The sequence below is a fragment of the Ctenocephalides felis genome, unplaced genomic scaffold (genome assembly GCF_003426905.1).
Source record: "Ctenocephalides felis isolate EL2017-DRISC unplaced genomic scaffold, ASM342690v1 CF-g0.4_SCAFFOLD_03571, whole genome shotgun sequence".
Classification (NCBI taxonomy): Eukaryota; Metazoa; Arthropoda; class Insecta; order Siphonaptera; family Pulicidae; genus Ctenocephalides; species Ctenocephalides felis.
Genome location: NW_020539725.1, coordinates 8,997,576 through 9,014,096, shown reverse-complemented (window position 1 = coordinate 9,014,096; position 16,521 = coordinate 8,997,576). Strand labels below are relative to the sequence as shown.

Genomic DNA, 16,521 nt, shown 5'->3' with positions numbered 1-16,521 from the left:
GCCCTGGAAGGAATGTCACCTTAGACCTGTTAGACAGGGAAGCATAATCTAATTAAAATAGAATAAAACTTATGGTTTTCGTTCGCAAATTTAATTTAAATGAAATTTAGAAGTAAAATAAAAGGAAATTTTTAATGTGAATCTTATAAGAATGCCATTAAATCCAAAATATAGTATAATTAAAATCATATTAGAATTATCCAAATCGGTTCATCCTTTCTCTGAAAAACAGGCATCATGTATGGATCTAATTAATAACTAATTATAGCCGTGTACTAAGACGTACCAAAATTTCAGAGAATTTTCTAAAGTAAAAATAAAACCGAAAATTATTTTTCGGTAATGTCAATAATTTACCCTATAAGAAAAAGAGAATATTTTACAGTGTACAAATTTTGCACACGGTTCCAATAAATATTTGCACACGTTTCGAAAACATCTTTGAATTGTCCCACCAGCACAATAGAAATAAATCATTTATCAGGTTGCAATTGAATGAAGATAAGTAAACAATTGCTTAGCGGATACTTAATGATAACAATTCTTCTGACAATGTTTCTATATATATATACTAGATGACCCGACAGACGTCCTGTACCCACATCTACAATGTATCCGCGGTAAAAGCACAATATTATTTTGGATTTTTCCACCCAAAATAATTGCTCGAATAAAGTTGCCTATATTCTTTATAATGTCGTATTATATATTTTAACTGGTTTTTAATAATTATAATATTTAAATTACATTTTCTTAGTAATGATTTAATATACATTATGATCAGGGACGTTCCTGGGGTCCTCAGGAGAATTTTTTTCTAGCGCCCCCCTCCTATTATTTTACCTGTTTTAACAGTTTATTATTATCATTAATTAATACTTGGTTTTTCAAAAATTTTACTTATTTATTTTGGTCATTTTATACGATTTATTTTATTGAGCAAATCATAGAGAGCAAAAAAATTCTAGCCTTTCATTATTAAACATAACAGTAGTTCTTTAGAATTATTTTAATTTAATTTTCTTTATTTAAAATATCCAAAATTGCATCTTTAATTTCTCCTAATTGATATCGTAAGGGCTGAATCATATGTATTCATCTTTACTTTTCCATTTGTTGTTTAAAAGTAAAATTTTTAACGTACTTTTAAAATATTGTGTAAAGATTAGCAAAAGATGTAAAGAATTTATATTATATTATATTTCTTGAATTATGGACATTTTGTCTTTTATTCTATTGAGCAAATCATAGAGAGCAAAAAAATTCTAGCCTATCATTATTGAACATAACCATAACATAACACTGGTACTACATGTTGGATTATTTTAATTTAATTTTATTTAAGATATCCAAAATTGCATCTTTAACTTCTCCTAATTGATATCGTAAGGGCCGAATTGTATGTATTCATATTTACTTTCCATTCGCTGTTTTAAAGTGAAATTTTTAACGTATTTTGAAAATATTTTGCAAAGATTAGTAAATGATGCAAAGAAATTATATATTTCTTCAATGATATTAAAAAAAAACTATATTAAAAAATTCATATCCGAATCTTGTGTTGGCGCCCCCTAAGGCGTGCGCTCGCATTTTTTGCATGTATCGCTTTCAAGGATGAACACGGGGTATTCTAATATTGTCTAGGGGTAGGACCGTCCCTGATTATTACTTAATTTCACATTCTAAGTGAATTAATTTGTCAAATCCTCTTCATATGTGTATCATTCAATATGTCATACATATACTGTATATATGTATTTTATATTATTTTAATTATTTTTAATTATTTAATTTTATTTTTCTTATTCATAATCGTGAATTTATTATACATATTCTAATATGGCTCATAAGTAAATTAAAATTTTTGGCTGATGACTATTCATTTGTTTTCAATGCCAAACAATGTCTCAAATAATTTCAAATTCAAACATTTCTACAATATTACTAAATTTTTATAATCACATACAATCCTAAAAAAATCAAAAATCAATAAAAAAGTTTGAGAAAAGTATATTCACATACATCATTACAGAAAAAAATTATATATATAAGGTAACAATTTAATTATCTAGATACCATATTTTGCTGAAAAATTTAAGTATTTCAAGACATAGTTGCACGCACCTGGAAGAAAATGGTAATAAATTTGATCATGTTTTAGGTTCTTGGAATAAGCTGAAACTTTTCTTATAAAGGTTTTGCGTGGGGTTTTATAATTTATCAATCATCAAATATAAATTACACCCATTATTTATAAATTTTGTTTATGTCTGCAAATCTATAGAGAACGAGCTGCAGAAAAGAGTGTTATGAGCTGTTGTGATAATACCACTCTTAACTAATTGGTGTTTTAGATAGCAACCCAACGGTGGGCCTATCTATGTTTGTTATTAAAATTTGTTTAAATCTGATGTCTAGCATTTGCAAGCATATATATTTATTTTAAACTTCTCTTTTAAAGGTTTTATATAGGATTTTATAATTTATCAATTATCAATTATTAATTGCACACATTATTTATAAATTTTGTTTATATCTGCAAATCTCTAGAGAACGAGCTGCAGAATACAGTCTTATGAACTGTCTTGATTATACTACTCTTAAATACTTGGCGTTTTAGATGGCAACCCAACGGTCGGCCTATCTATGTTTGTTAATAAAATTTCTTTAATTCTGATGCTCAGCATCTGTATGTATACATATTTATTTTATGCAAGAATGCCGGAGAAAGGTTATTTTTACTTTTAATTATATTTAAAATCTATATTTTCAAGTAAAAACCAATACCATTTATTAGTACTTGATATCAGGTTGTTCTAGGAGGTGGATAGTGATCTTAGGACTCTTCAAGGCCAAAGCTCTTACTAATAAACTGGAAAGACTCCTCAAATTATATAAAGTTTATATAAACTAATATTTTGTATCCATATCATGGATGTAACATTGACATGAACAAACATTTCTACCGGAAATTTTTGCGGTTAAAAATGTTATGGTTTCTAGTTACAAAATTTTTAATAACTTGTAATTAATAATATTAAATGTTTCATAATATGATCGTTGTTGAAAAAAATAATGAAAAATAAAAAATTTAAAGAATGTATTATCACATTTTAAAACAGCCATACCTACATTGTCTGAATATTTATTAAACTTTGTTCCTAATTATTCAAAAAATTCGAATATTACTGAAATGCAGTATTGGAATTGCAAATATTTACTATCGTTTAATGACACAATGCTACACAAATGCTTCTATCGAAATCAAATATAGTTATCTCTATATTTTTTGCTCGGAGAAAAGAAAAAACAGATATTGTCTATTTTTCCCTTAAATTTTATCAGACGGATGTTCAAGTATATAAATAATTTTGATAGATAATCTAAAAACCACATTGCCGCAACATAATTGATAAAGTGAATACCTGACCGCGTGAAGCAACATTTGTGTCAATAACAATGAAATAGGAGTCAAAATATTATAAAATAATAATAAATAAACATTTATAACTAAACCACATATTAATATTGACACGTGTTTTTTGTGCAAACACCTTAAAATATTAAACTTATTAAATATCAAGTTGTGCAACTCACGTAAATAAAAACAAACTATAAAAATTAGTTAAAATATATGTTTTTGAATTAAATTTATTGCACATAATATAGAGAGCCACAAATTACTTCAGTGAACAGTAGTACACATTTCAATCTAACATCGTAGTATTTAATTTAAAATAATAACAATAGTTTTTCAACAAAAAGCGATTGCTCAGTTGAGCCATCAAGCGAACGTCTTGGTAAATTAACTTTGGAAATAGTGAGTCTTTTGAACGCAAGATGTCAGGCCACGAAGGTCACGGGGATGGTGGTCATGATGGCCATGAAGGTCATGGAAGTGATGGAGGACACGAAGGACATTCCATGGAGATGACGGTAGAAATCCTAACAATTATTTAAAATATATTTTTTAAAATTAGTAATTCATATTTTATATAAATATAAACTAGTGGTGTATGGTATCGTGTCTTAAGGCAAATTGCTGGAACTTCCCGTAACAATTTTTTTAAAAAAAAAAAGATTAAATCTTTGAAAAAATTTGATTTTTGAGAAATTTTAAATTTTTGAGGAAAATTGACTTATTTGGAAAAAAAACTTTTGAATTTTTTTTATTTTTTTTTATTTTGTAATATTGAAGCGCGTAAGCACTGCGTCGGCGTCTAAAGGACAAACGATGTTACCCAGGAAACCATAGAAATGTAAACAAAATTTATACTTATTATTAAAATCTCTATAAATATCTGATCATTTTATGTGCATATGTCTAATGATCATTTTTGACCGCCAAATTGCATTATATTTTACCTTTTTACTAGATCCTCGAAATCTCTAGACCTGCCTTCCTAAAAATTTAATCAGTTCTTCATCTTGTCAATACAAGTAAATTTGTATTCTTTTTTGAATTATTAAAATCGGACGTTCCGTTCACTTAAAAGCTGATGTTTATTAAATATCCTTGGCACTTTTTGCTCCTTATCTTCGGACCAGCTGCTAGACCTGCATTTTCCAAAAACTAATCAGCACGTCTCCTTATCAATACAAATCGATTTTTTTTTAAATTATTCAAATCGGTTGATCCGTCTTCCCGAAATCGTCAACGAAAATTTGTATCAGCATACACACACGCGCGCACACACATACATCCATTTTCCCTATGGTATGCCAAAATGTTCAGAAACCTTTAAAACGTAAAGATATGAAAATTTTCATTTTCGATTTTTTTGCGATTACTATAAATTACCCTACGGGAAGTTAATTAATTTGTAAGGTTAAAATAGGGCTGGAATCTCTATATTGAACTGAAATGGAAAAAGCTTTCTTAGGATTTTCTAAAAATTTTATTGGCTAGTTTAAAAGGAAAGTTGCGGAACATTCTTATACGTAAACATAATTGACTTAATCAATAACAATTATCTTTCAACTGTTTAGAATTAATTCAAAAATAACTTTTTCGCTTTCACAAAAAAATACGACTTCCAATTGTTGTCTTTTAAACTTACTTAACACTACTGTAATTGTATAAATTAAATTAATTTGTTTAATACATTACATTTCAACTATTTCATATTCTAAACATGTATTTTATTTAAGAGTGGACGTCAACTGTAATTAGTAGCTACTTACGAAACACAGAGCGTACATCGTTTTCAACTTATAATTACGAAGAAACGGCCAGGCAGATCTTTACCAAAAACAATATTTGAATTTTTAAAATCGATTCAGGATTATAGGCAAAAACGTAAGCGAAAAATTCTACACTTTCCTGATAAATTATAAAGAAATAGCTCAGCCGATCGTCGCGCAAAACAAATCAACCCTAGTTCTTATCAAGTTTTGATAAGTGGTCTCATTCAATTCAGAATGACTTGAAATGTCAAAAAAACATGAAATTAGCATATCAGATTTTCTGGTAAAAACAATTGTTTCTTGTGGAAATTGATGACCACAAAAATGTTTTCAGACATTATCAACTTAATTGCTCTGGTTTTGTTATTTGTATTATAGACCCTAAGTCATATAAAAAGTAATTTCATTCTTTCGAGGTGATAGGGATAGGAGGCACCCTAGACAATATAATAATCACGGCGTGGGCGGCACGAAGGACTTTCTATTGAGATAACGATATGTATATATTCTTATACTTCTTAATAATATATTGATACCATATTAAGTTTATGTTTTTGCCAAAAAAAATCTGATTTGCTTAATTTTCGTGATATTATAGTAATTCACTACTTGCAATTTCTTTAACTTATTTGTTTGATCAAAATCAATTACATCGGTAGAAATATTTCAATATTGATAAGCGTTTTTAATATATTGACTCGTACTTTCCCAGATCCAGATCTTAAAATCTGGATAGTATGAGTCAATATATTGAAAATGCTTATCAATATTTAAAATGCTTATCAAGGCATAATATATATATTACATGTTAATATTCAATTTTCTTACCAGTAGCTTAAGTTATGAAATTATCAATATGTACTACATTACAAATTTACTCTACATAGTTATAGACGTTTATATAAATAAATAATCTAATTAGTCTGCGAGGTGTAATAACATATACTAAATATTAGTTCGCGTATATAGCAAAAACAAATGATAAAATTATTATATGAATAATAAATTTTCAGAGCTTGAATGTCAATATAAATAAATCGCAAATTTAATTAAATTAATATGAATTTGCAATATGCTAAGTAGATATATAAGTAGAAATTTTATAAGAAATACGTTTTTATAAGAAAATTTTGATAAAACACTCTTTGAGAATTTCATAGATCAAAATAGGGCCGTCAGTAATTAATATTATAAATATTCTTTTTTAAAAAGAAATGTATTCGATAAAAAAAATATTTTTGTGATATTGAATTCATTGTAGATTTTTTTATTAAATATCCTACAAATAATTTATGTGTTTATTCGTAACTTTTGAAACAATTCTGTGGAAAATATAAAATAGTCCAAAGAAACAAAATTAGTTTTACAAGTTATGAAATTGTTTTGAAATATAAATATTAACATATATCAGTGAATTAAAATATATAGATTTATATATACTAAACGTTTGGATTAGTTTGATGATTTAAAATAATAGGAATAATGCGTCTTTAAAGGTTAAGTTCTCTATAATTTCATATATTGTAATATTTTGTAATCATTTCTTGGTAATATTATAATAAACTAACTTTTGCAACAAAATGTTTAAATATGTGTTTATAAGTGTGTAAAGAACCTTGCAAGTTTTAAGATAACTAGAAATGAGATACTTTTTTATTTATTATATTTGGTATAGTAACTTTTTAAATTGTTTATTCTTCAATTATAAATATTATCCTTTCCACTCGGATGCCATAGGCCATAAAATACATATTAATTTCGGAACTCCCGATTGGAAAGGTTTAATTGACAAAAATATAAAAAAATCGTACTTCTATATATTCTTCTATATCCTCTATATCTTCATCATATATATTAATTATGCATATGCTTTTATATAAAATAACAAAAGTGAAAAAAAATTCTTATCTTCGTTAGCTTACTTAGTGATATGAACAAAAATAAGTAAGTAAGTAAGTCGATTTACTGTTCGAAATGTATTAAATGAAGTTGAAAATATTTTTATAATAACAATTAATTTAACATTTTTACGCAAAACAGGAAATGTATATCAAATATGTAACCATAAAATGTATCACGGTTGATTATAATTTATTAAGATAAATATGTAACCGCATAAATAATTATACGCAAAAAAGCGACATAAGAATGGAACTGGTTAGGAAATTGCTAGTCCTTGCCAATTTTTAATAAATATTGTTAAAAATTTCATTAATAAATAATATTAGTAAAAATCCTAAAAAATTTCAAACAATTTCTTAATTATTTATTATATTAAATTTAATAATTTAAAACTAAATTACAGAATACTAATATAATTTCTAAACTTTCTCAACATAGTTTGATTCGTTTTTCTTTTTTTTTATTTGTTCAACCTAATAGTTAATTTAATTTATTTAATTTAATATATGAGTCTTGAAAATCCAAACTCTAAAAACCAAATTCTTAACTTCGATTTTTAATTTTGATATTAAATAGATTGGAATATTTAATTAATATAATCAATAATTTAAATTTTTTATTTTATCAATGATTACTATGTAATATCTTGTATCCATAACAAGTATTCTATTTAAAGATTTGTTGCATGGAAACGTAAATATTTGATCAATTTGCGGATTTGCAATCAAATTTTCTATTTTCATATCAATTTCGTCAAGATTTGAAAGATAACATTGGTTTTCATCCAAATAAATTTGACAACGGCGTCTGTTTTAAAATTAATTATGGCCTCTAGATTTTTATAGATATTAAAAAAATGACACTAACTAATAAAAAATGTCATATATACGGGGAGACCTAGAACTCAACGTGAAGCTGAAATAATAGTGCAGTAAACGGAGAGGAAAAAAGGGTATAACCTCTGAATTTTTTTACTGTGCTCCGAATTGAATGAAATTTTGGAATTAGGTTCATCTTACCACCAAGTTCAAAAGTGAAAACAATTCGGGTTGCGCCATCACCCCCCAGGGGGATGACACCCCCTCTCAATTGTGTAATTACATTTTTTTAAAATAACGTCGGAAATCGATAGAAGAACTAGTTATAAGAAAAAAATGTCTTTTATAGTTTTTCAAAAAAACTAATACTTTTCAAGTTACTGGCCACTAAATATTAATATATTTTTGGTGTTTTTCTTCGTTTTTTTGCAAATATCTCCTAAAATATACATTTTAACGAAAATCATGTTATGAACAAAATAATTTCAATAAAAATCTTAATAAATCGGTATTACATAAAGTGTTCTAGGAAAAATATTAAGCAAGATTTGAAAGAGCAAAGTCGTTTTTTATTTCGTTCAAGATTTAATTATTGTATTTAAAGCCATCTAGTGTCGAGGTTTTATATTTTATGCATTTCGGTGAAATTGAGTTTTATTGTGCTCAACATAAGCTTTAAAATGAGTGCTGTTACAAGTTTTTTGCGTGTAAAATGAGTGAGCTATCGTGCAAATAAGAAGCATATACGAGGTTTTTTTCTTTTAAATCACATAGTTTAATGTGCGCCATTTCCACCAGAATTAAAGTAATTCACATTCCATCTAGAATTCACTTCATTATAGACATCTTAATGGATTCTAGCAGATTCACTACTTTAGTACAAACTATTTTCAGAAAACTCACGATTTTATAAAAACTTTTTTTTCCAATTTGCGCGGCCGCGCAGTCTTTAAACATTCATAACTCTGTCAATTTTTGTGTGAAAGAAAAATAATAAATAACAAAAATAAGCCAGAAAGATCCCTTTGATTTTTATCTATATGCTTTTATACGTATCTTTTATTTTTTTTTGAGATATAATGAAAATAATTTCGATTTTTTTAAAAATTGGAAAAAAAAGTTTTTATAAAATCGTGAGTTTTCTGAACATAGTTTGTACTAAAGTAGTGAATCTGCCAGAATCCATCAAGATGTCTATAATGAAGTGAATTCTAAATGGTATGTAAATTACTTTCATTCTGGTGGAAATGGCGCTCATTAAACCATATGATTTAAAAGAAAAAAACTTCGTATATGCTTCTTATTTGCACGATAGCTCACTCATTTTACACGCAAAAAACTTGTAACAGCACTCATTTTAAAGCTTATGTTGAGCACTAAAAAACCCAATTTCACCGAAACGCATAAAATGTAAAACCTCGACACTAGATGGCTTTAAATACAACAATTAAATCTTGAACGAAATAAAAAACAACTTTGCTCTTTCAAATCTTTCTCAATATTTTTCCTAGAAAAATTTATGTAATACCGATTTATTAAGATTTTTACTGACATTATTTCGTTCATTACATGATTTTCGTTAAAATGTATATTTTAGGAAATATTTGCAAAAAAACGAAGAAAAACGCCAAAAATATATGAATCTTTAGTGGCCAGTAACTTGAAAAGTATTAGTTTTTTTTGAAAAACTATAAAAGACATTTTTTCTTATAATTAGTTCTTCTATCGATTTCCGACGTTATTTTGAAAAAATGTAATTACACAATTGAGAGGGGGTGTCATCCCCTTGGGGGGTGATGGCGCAACCCGAATTGTTTTCACTTTTGAACTTGAGGGTAAGATGAACCTAATTCCAAAATTTCATTCAATTCGGAGCACCGTAAAAAAATTCAGACCTAAAACGCTCCGTTTACTGCACTATAAGGTGATAGTCTTGATACAATTCTCACTTAGTTTGAAAATAATGAGCTTTTAGGTACAGCATAGAGGTTTGGTAAAAATGTAACCATGTTTTAGTTATTGTGGTTAATATTTATTATTTTGTTCATTTAGTCCTCCTCGTAAATAACGTTTATAAGACCACAACCAAAAATAATGACCAAATTGCCTAAAGTTTTCAAGAATTAAAACTCTTTGTTGCACCAATAATTTAAAATTTTCAAAAATGGTCAACTTGATAGGCCCTCCTTTGAAAAAATGCACTAAAGTATGATAACAAATTTCATATAAATTTGCATAATAAGAAAAGAGTAAAAAATTACAATATAAAAATCTTTCAAATAGTCTTTGAATTTTCAAAATCAAAAAAATGTAAAGATTTAAAATTTTTGAAGTCGTTTTGAACAATAGTTTCAGTTTTGAATCACATGCAAACACACAAATCCTTCACGCCATTTCGGTGTCAAATGACTCAGAATGACTTTGCGTCGTCGAGAAAGCACAGACATAGCATATCAGATTTTTTGGCGAAAACTTCAGGAATACCGATGAATACATTTCAGAAGCTTTTTCAAGCACAAAAAAAATGCAACTAAAAAAAACTATTAAATCTACTCGTAGCGACTAAAGCAGCTTTCTTATAATAAGATAATTGAAAAATGTTCCAATATTTTCTTATATTTAAGTTTTCTATAAACATACGGATAATATTTTACAAAACAATACCAGTTTGTACTTCAATTCCCAAACCGATATAACTATACACAATCCAATTAATCACGGTGGAATTTTATTTATTTATATATTGTTAATTGTTTGTCGTTTTATTTACAGTTCGTGACTGGTACGAGTGTGGTGATGTTGTGGGATTGGCACGTTGATGGAGCAGGAGAAATGTTTGGAGCATGTGTCGCAATGTTTATAATTGCCATTTTGTACGAAGGACTAAAATATCTTAGAGAACGACTTCTATACGTGGGTCGTGCCGAAAAAGGTGAATGCAGTGGACCACAGTGCAATGGACCCCCTACTAATGTCAAGTGAGTTTTATATTTTTTTAGCACTGCCCAATCGTGCAGAAATTAAATTCAAAGATTAAGATTACACTTTTTTAAATTCCCGTAACTTATAGTAATGGGCCGAAAATCGAAAATAAAACTTTTGCACCTCAGAGATACCTCAGAAAAAATGGATGCGTGTATGTGTTTTGTAAGTCCGCATTTTTTCGTCCACGTTTTCGGGCGTACGGACAAACCCATCTGAATGGTTCAAAAAACATTCGATTCCTATTGATAATGAGATATGCTGATTAGTTTTTGACAAAGCAAAGAGTGCAAAAAATAGAAAACGAGTTTTTGAGAGAAAATAAAATGGATTTTTTTTCCAAAAGCAATTGTTTCGTCAACACACGCAAAAAGATTTTTGAATCATTCATACCGGATGCTTAGTTCTCTCGAAAACTGCCATTTTTTGCGCGTTTTGCACGATATCTCCAAAACGACTGGACCTGCCTTTGCCAAAAACTAATCACCAATTCTCCCCTTCATTACAAATTGAATGTTTTTTTAGATCATTCAAATCAAGTGCTCCCTTCTCTCAAAAATTTGATTTTTATTATCTGCACTCTTTGCACCGTATCTCCGAAAAAACTAGACCTGCATTTGGCAAAAACTCTTCAGCACATTACCTTATCAATAGAAATCCAATGTATTTTGAACCATTCAAATCGATTGAACCGTATCCATACCTACATACACACACATTCATTTTTTCTGAGATATGCCAAAATGTTCAAAAACCTTCAAAACATGAAGAAATGTAAAAAAAAATATTTTCGATTTTCACCTATTACTATAACTTAAACACGTGGTTAGTTGTAATTTCTAGAAAATGATTAATGGTGAAATAATGAACAACAGTTGTGAAATTATTTTAACTTTCAACTATCCATTCTTATTTTGTAGAAATCCAATTAGTGGATCTCAAGATATTTTAATTAAAAAAAGTTAAAACTAGCTCCAAGCTTTCCTATTATCCATATGTCTGTTGTGATGGGAGACATTAACATTTTGACCGCTACGCTATGCAGCTATGCAGCGCGACCGCGCTGTCATTTTAGTGCGAAGACATTCGGTAGACACTAATTTGGTTATATACTTGTATCTATTTTAATTGTTTTCAACAATTATTTTTTTAGTTAGATTAAATCTCTATCTAAAAAATGTTAAATGAAATATGTAAATCGATAAATTATTGCGGAAGTTATAAAGTTTTTAATTTCTCATTTATTAAATACACAAATTTTCTCTGGCAAAACAACTAGAATGTCTTACATTTTTGTAGATATTTGATAGATAGATCCTACAATTTATTGAAACTGATATTATTATAGTAAAATGTAAAGTGGTTTACAGATCTTTTATAATTTTGAAAACAGCAAGAAACGATTTAAAAAAAATGTTTTTCAACTAGCATATAATACTATAAAAGTAACAGTAAAAAATATAATAAATGTACATTTATATGCGCTTATAATGAATTTGAATTGAGATCTAGCATCAAAATTATTTAATGATCTAAACTTTAAAATATAAATTCAATTATTAATTATTTGTATACAATTATTTGTTTTTTTTTTTCAAAAATTACTCTCATTGTCAGTCATTCATATTTTTCTTTCTTTTCTTATTTAATATGCTTTAGTAATTTTCCGTTTGAGCGGGATTCAAAATATATCTAGTCGTATTTACTATTACTATCTATTTATTCAGGCCGATAAGATTCGATCAATATTTGTAAATGCAATTTCGATAAGATTATTTATGATTTCAGTCAACTATAAATGATTAATTTTGATTTATAATCACATTATTTAGCAATCAAATTTATTGTTTGATAATTAACATAATGATTTGTATTTCAGGGCTGCGATTTTAAATTGGCGCCATTTTGTGCAAACCCTGCTGCACTTCCTCCAAGTCGCGATATCATATATTCTCATGTTGGTAGTCATGACATACAACGTTTGGCTATGCTTAGCAATTGTGCTAGGCGCTGCTGTCGGTTATTTCCTGTTCGGATGGATCCGGAACAGTTCGTACGAAATAACTGAACATTGTCATTAAATATATAAATCAAGTACGGAAGTAGAACCATCTTTATAGAATATATATACAGGGAACCCCCGCATAACATGGTACATCTATAACACGGATTCGATCTAACAGGGTTTGAGAAGTGAGCAAAACCCCATTAAAATAAAAAATATAATAAAACCTATGAAATTCAAACTTTATTTAATCTAAAATTAAAATTAAAACATAACTAATTTGATATTTATTATTCGAGCGCATACGTTCTATCGAAAAAAATCTAGGCTTATCCGAACAGTTAGTCAATTAGTCTTAAACAAAGATCCTTTAAATAAAATGAGTATAAAATTTTAATAAAGATAACTTTGCATGTAGTAAATATATAATTATCTTTTCGCCAAAAGCCAGAAAACGCAATTATAGATTTTTTTGCAAAAAATAATGCAAAAACTGCTTAGAGGATGAGGATATCTTGCAAAAGAAAGGATCTCGTTGGATAGCGCTTACTTGTTAATTATGACTAAATCATATTATTCATGTAATAAACATTAATTCTTTAACAAAATTAATAAACATAACAAGTTTTATTAAAAAATTGTGATGGATTTTTGGATCGTATCTACCGTGTTATACGTGGGTTACCTGTGTATTTCTAAGTTTTTTGAGTATAAAATATATTATTCCTATTTATATAGCCACTGCGTCTAATAAAAATGATAAACAATATAATTACACTGTAGATATGTGTCATCATTAATATCAAATATAATTATATAAAACATTAATTAAATACAGTAACAACAAACAAATAAATCACATAAATGAAATAATGCATACCCACCAGGAAATAATTTTCACAATAAAAATGTATTAAACACAAAATCATTCTTAAAAATATATAATTCAATTTTAATAAGTTAACTTACTGATTACTCTGGTCTTGTCATACATTGGTTTTTATTTTTTAAAAAAAGTAATACGAATAAATAATTATAAGGTTTACTTATTATTTTTATTAGCAATGGCTATATTATATTAGGTATATTGCTAATAAAGCAAAGCAAAGATATTGCCATATAACAGGCGACATAATACCATCAAAAATCGGTACCGATCATTATATGTAATATTATATTATATATAATATTTCAGTATTGCTTAAAAAATTAAATTAAATTTTATGATGCCAAATTGATTTTTTTAAATATTTGATATCGATTTTAGTTTAGATAAAAATTTTAAAATTGAGATTTCTAATCAATAACTCCAACTAGAATCATAATAATGTGTTTCTAATTCTCTTTATCATTACACCCAATTTAAACAAATAAAACTTTTAAATAACTTAGGTAATAAATAAATTTATCTAGTATAGCACCCAGTCAAATATATGTACATATAAATTTTTATATATAATAAAAGTTTATATAAAAAAATTATCTAAGCTAATTAATGAATTGCTTATCTAAGCAAAGCAGCAATGACTTACAAATGCTGTATAGAAGGTAATCGCATATTTTTTAATTTTTATCATTAATTATATGATAAATATTTTCTGAAGATTGTACAATTGCATTGAAATATTCTGAATTTATTGATGAAATTGAATATTTTTAGAATTCAATGTAATTTAACGCTGTAGATACAAATTAAACATAAATATCAAAATTTCATAAATATATTTTATAAATTTGAATTATTACAATTATCTCTCTCATTTCTGCATCTAAATTTGTAGCATAATTTAATCACAAACATAATACTCACACAAACAAACAAAACAAATAAAAAAAACTAATTATGTTAAAATGTGTATTATTCTCAATAAAAGTTTTTTACTTACATATATATTTTTTATTAAAATATGTAAAATTTGAATAGTTCTAATGTTCTGTTCTCTAGTTCTAATGGTTCTCAAATTTTGAGAAAAAAAAACATTAAACAAAATTTAAATTTTTGCAGAGTATATTTCCTAGATTTCAGCACAATTCTTGACTAAAAAAAGTTTAATTGACTTCTTTTTCATTTATAAATAAAATATCCAGTTAAAAAGTAGTTAAAACCCATTTATTTACATGTAAGTACAATTTGATTTATCACAAATCATTAACACCCGTTAAAATTAAAATCATTTACAAATTATATTAGAAATACTATTTATTTCTTTGTACTCTAACATTCGCATAATTTCAAATGCCATTCAATAAATAATATTAAAACATTCAATATATTAAAACAATTATATGACTTTCATTATTTAAAAAAAGGCTTTGGTTAACAACATTTGTGCAATAAAATATATGTTTGTCAATTATTCCATAGTAATTTAATTACTACATAAATTAATTATAGAGTTTGGAACGTTCATTGTTTGGTCGTTTACTATAACAATATCAAAATTATTTTTATAATTCGGTAAGCTTTGTTCTACATTGTTACATAGAAAACCTATTTTTAGCTTCTTTTTGTGTGATATGCCATCAGCCATGCAAGCATCCCCCAGAGAATCACCCATAAGTATAACATTTTCTCTGTCTCGAACAAGATTATAATATTCTGTGTCTTTGATAACTGCTTCATTTTTATTCATTACATGAATGATATCTCCAACAAAACCATCCACAAGTCCATTAGTAATCTTCAAAAAATTTGATATAGTTTTAACATTGGGATATTTAACATCAGCAGCCTCTAGCATTGCATCAACAGAGTTTCCACACCCTGCAGAAAATACTAGACAAGGAATGTTTTTGTCGTACAGTGTTTTAAACATATTTTTAGCATTGTCTCTAAACGATTCCTTGTATTCCTTTGCTAAATCTTTTAATTCCTGTTCAATAAATGCAAAGCCTTTACAAAGGTCCCTAGTTTTTTCCCACCATTCCACCATTAGCTTTAGTTTGGTCTCCCGTGGAACTGTAGGGTCTACTTCTATTGGTTTATAGTAGTTTAACATTTCAGCAGTTTTTTTCTTATGTGATTCAGGTACACTGGGGCAGCGTTCGAATAGTCCAAAGCTTGACAAAGTAGGTTGTCCATTTGGCAAAGTGTGTTTGGTAATTGTAAAATCAAAATCTGTTACCACTTGCAAATTATTTGCTCCGTCGGTTATTATGGCGTTTAATGTCTTCTCTACATAATCTCTATCCTTGATATATACATTTTCTGACTGCAATTCCTCAATTTCTTTCAATGTCACGTACATTTTATTAACTTTAACGAGTATTTTTATTGAGTCATACACACACTTTAATCTGACGGACGTAACCTACATAACCTTGTGGCGCGCTTCTATTTCAAGTAGCTGTCATTGAGAAATGTCAATTTTACTACATGCATCATAGATGGCGATCAAATTTTCAAGATTCTGAACTTAATTGCAAGTATTCGGAAATTCGAGTGTAACCAGCGCAATCTAAATTGTATATGATGAGTATTGTGCAGGGCCGTGCCTGGCCAGCGTGCCGCAATAAAAGGCCTTCATTTTAAAAGCCAAATGAATTAAAAGGCGGCCAAATTACAAGACCGCTGTATTAAGAGGAAACCAAACTGAAAGTCGGTGAATTTATTTGTGGCCGTATTCA

At 27.4% G+C, this 16,521-nt stretch overlaps 2 protein-coding genes across 2 annotated transcripts; one reads left to right on the top strand and one right to left on the bottom strand.

Annotated features, from left to right (window-relative positions):
• Window positions 1–3,678: 3,678 nt before the first annotated feature.
• LOC113384935 (high affinity copper uptake protein 1-like) lies at window positions 3,679–13,251 on the top strand. The gene is made up of 3 exons (XM_026622713.1): window positions 3,679–3,936; window positions 10,680–10,885; window positions 12,769–13,251. Exons 1-3 carry the CDS (start codon window positions 3,841–3,843, stop codon window positions 12,968–12,970), a joined length of 504 nt encoding a protein of 167 aa, XP_026478498.1. The 5' UTR covers window positions 3,679–3,840; the 3' UTR covers window positions 12,971–13,251.
• Window positions 13,252–15,210: 1,959 nt separating this feature from the next.
• LOC113384934 (7-methylguanosine phosphate-specific 5'-nucleotidase-like) lies at window positions 15,211–16,247 on the bottom strand. The gene has a single exon (XM_026622712.1). The coding sequence runs from the start codon at window positions 16,140–16,142 to the stop codon at window positions 15,264–15,266; it is 879 nt and encodes a 292-aa protein (XP_026478497.1). The 5' UTR covers window positions 16,143–16,247; the 3' UTR covers window positions 15,211–15,263.
• Window positions 16,248–16,521: the final 274 nt, after the last annotated feature.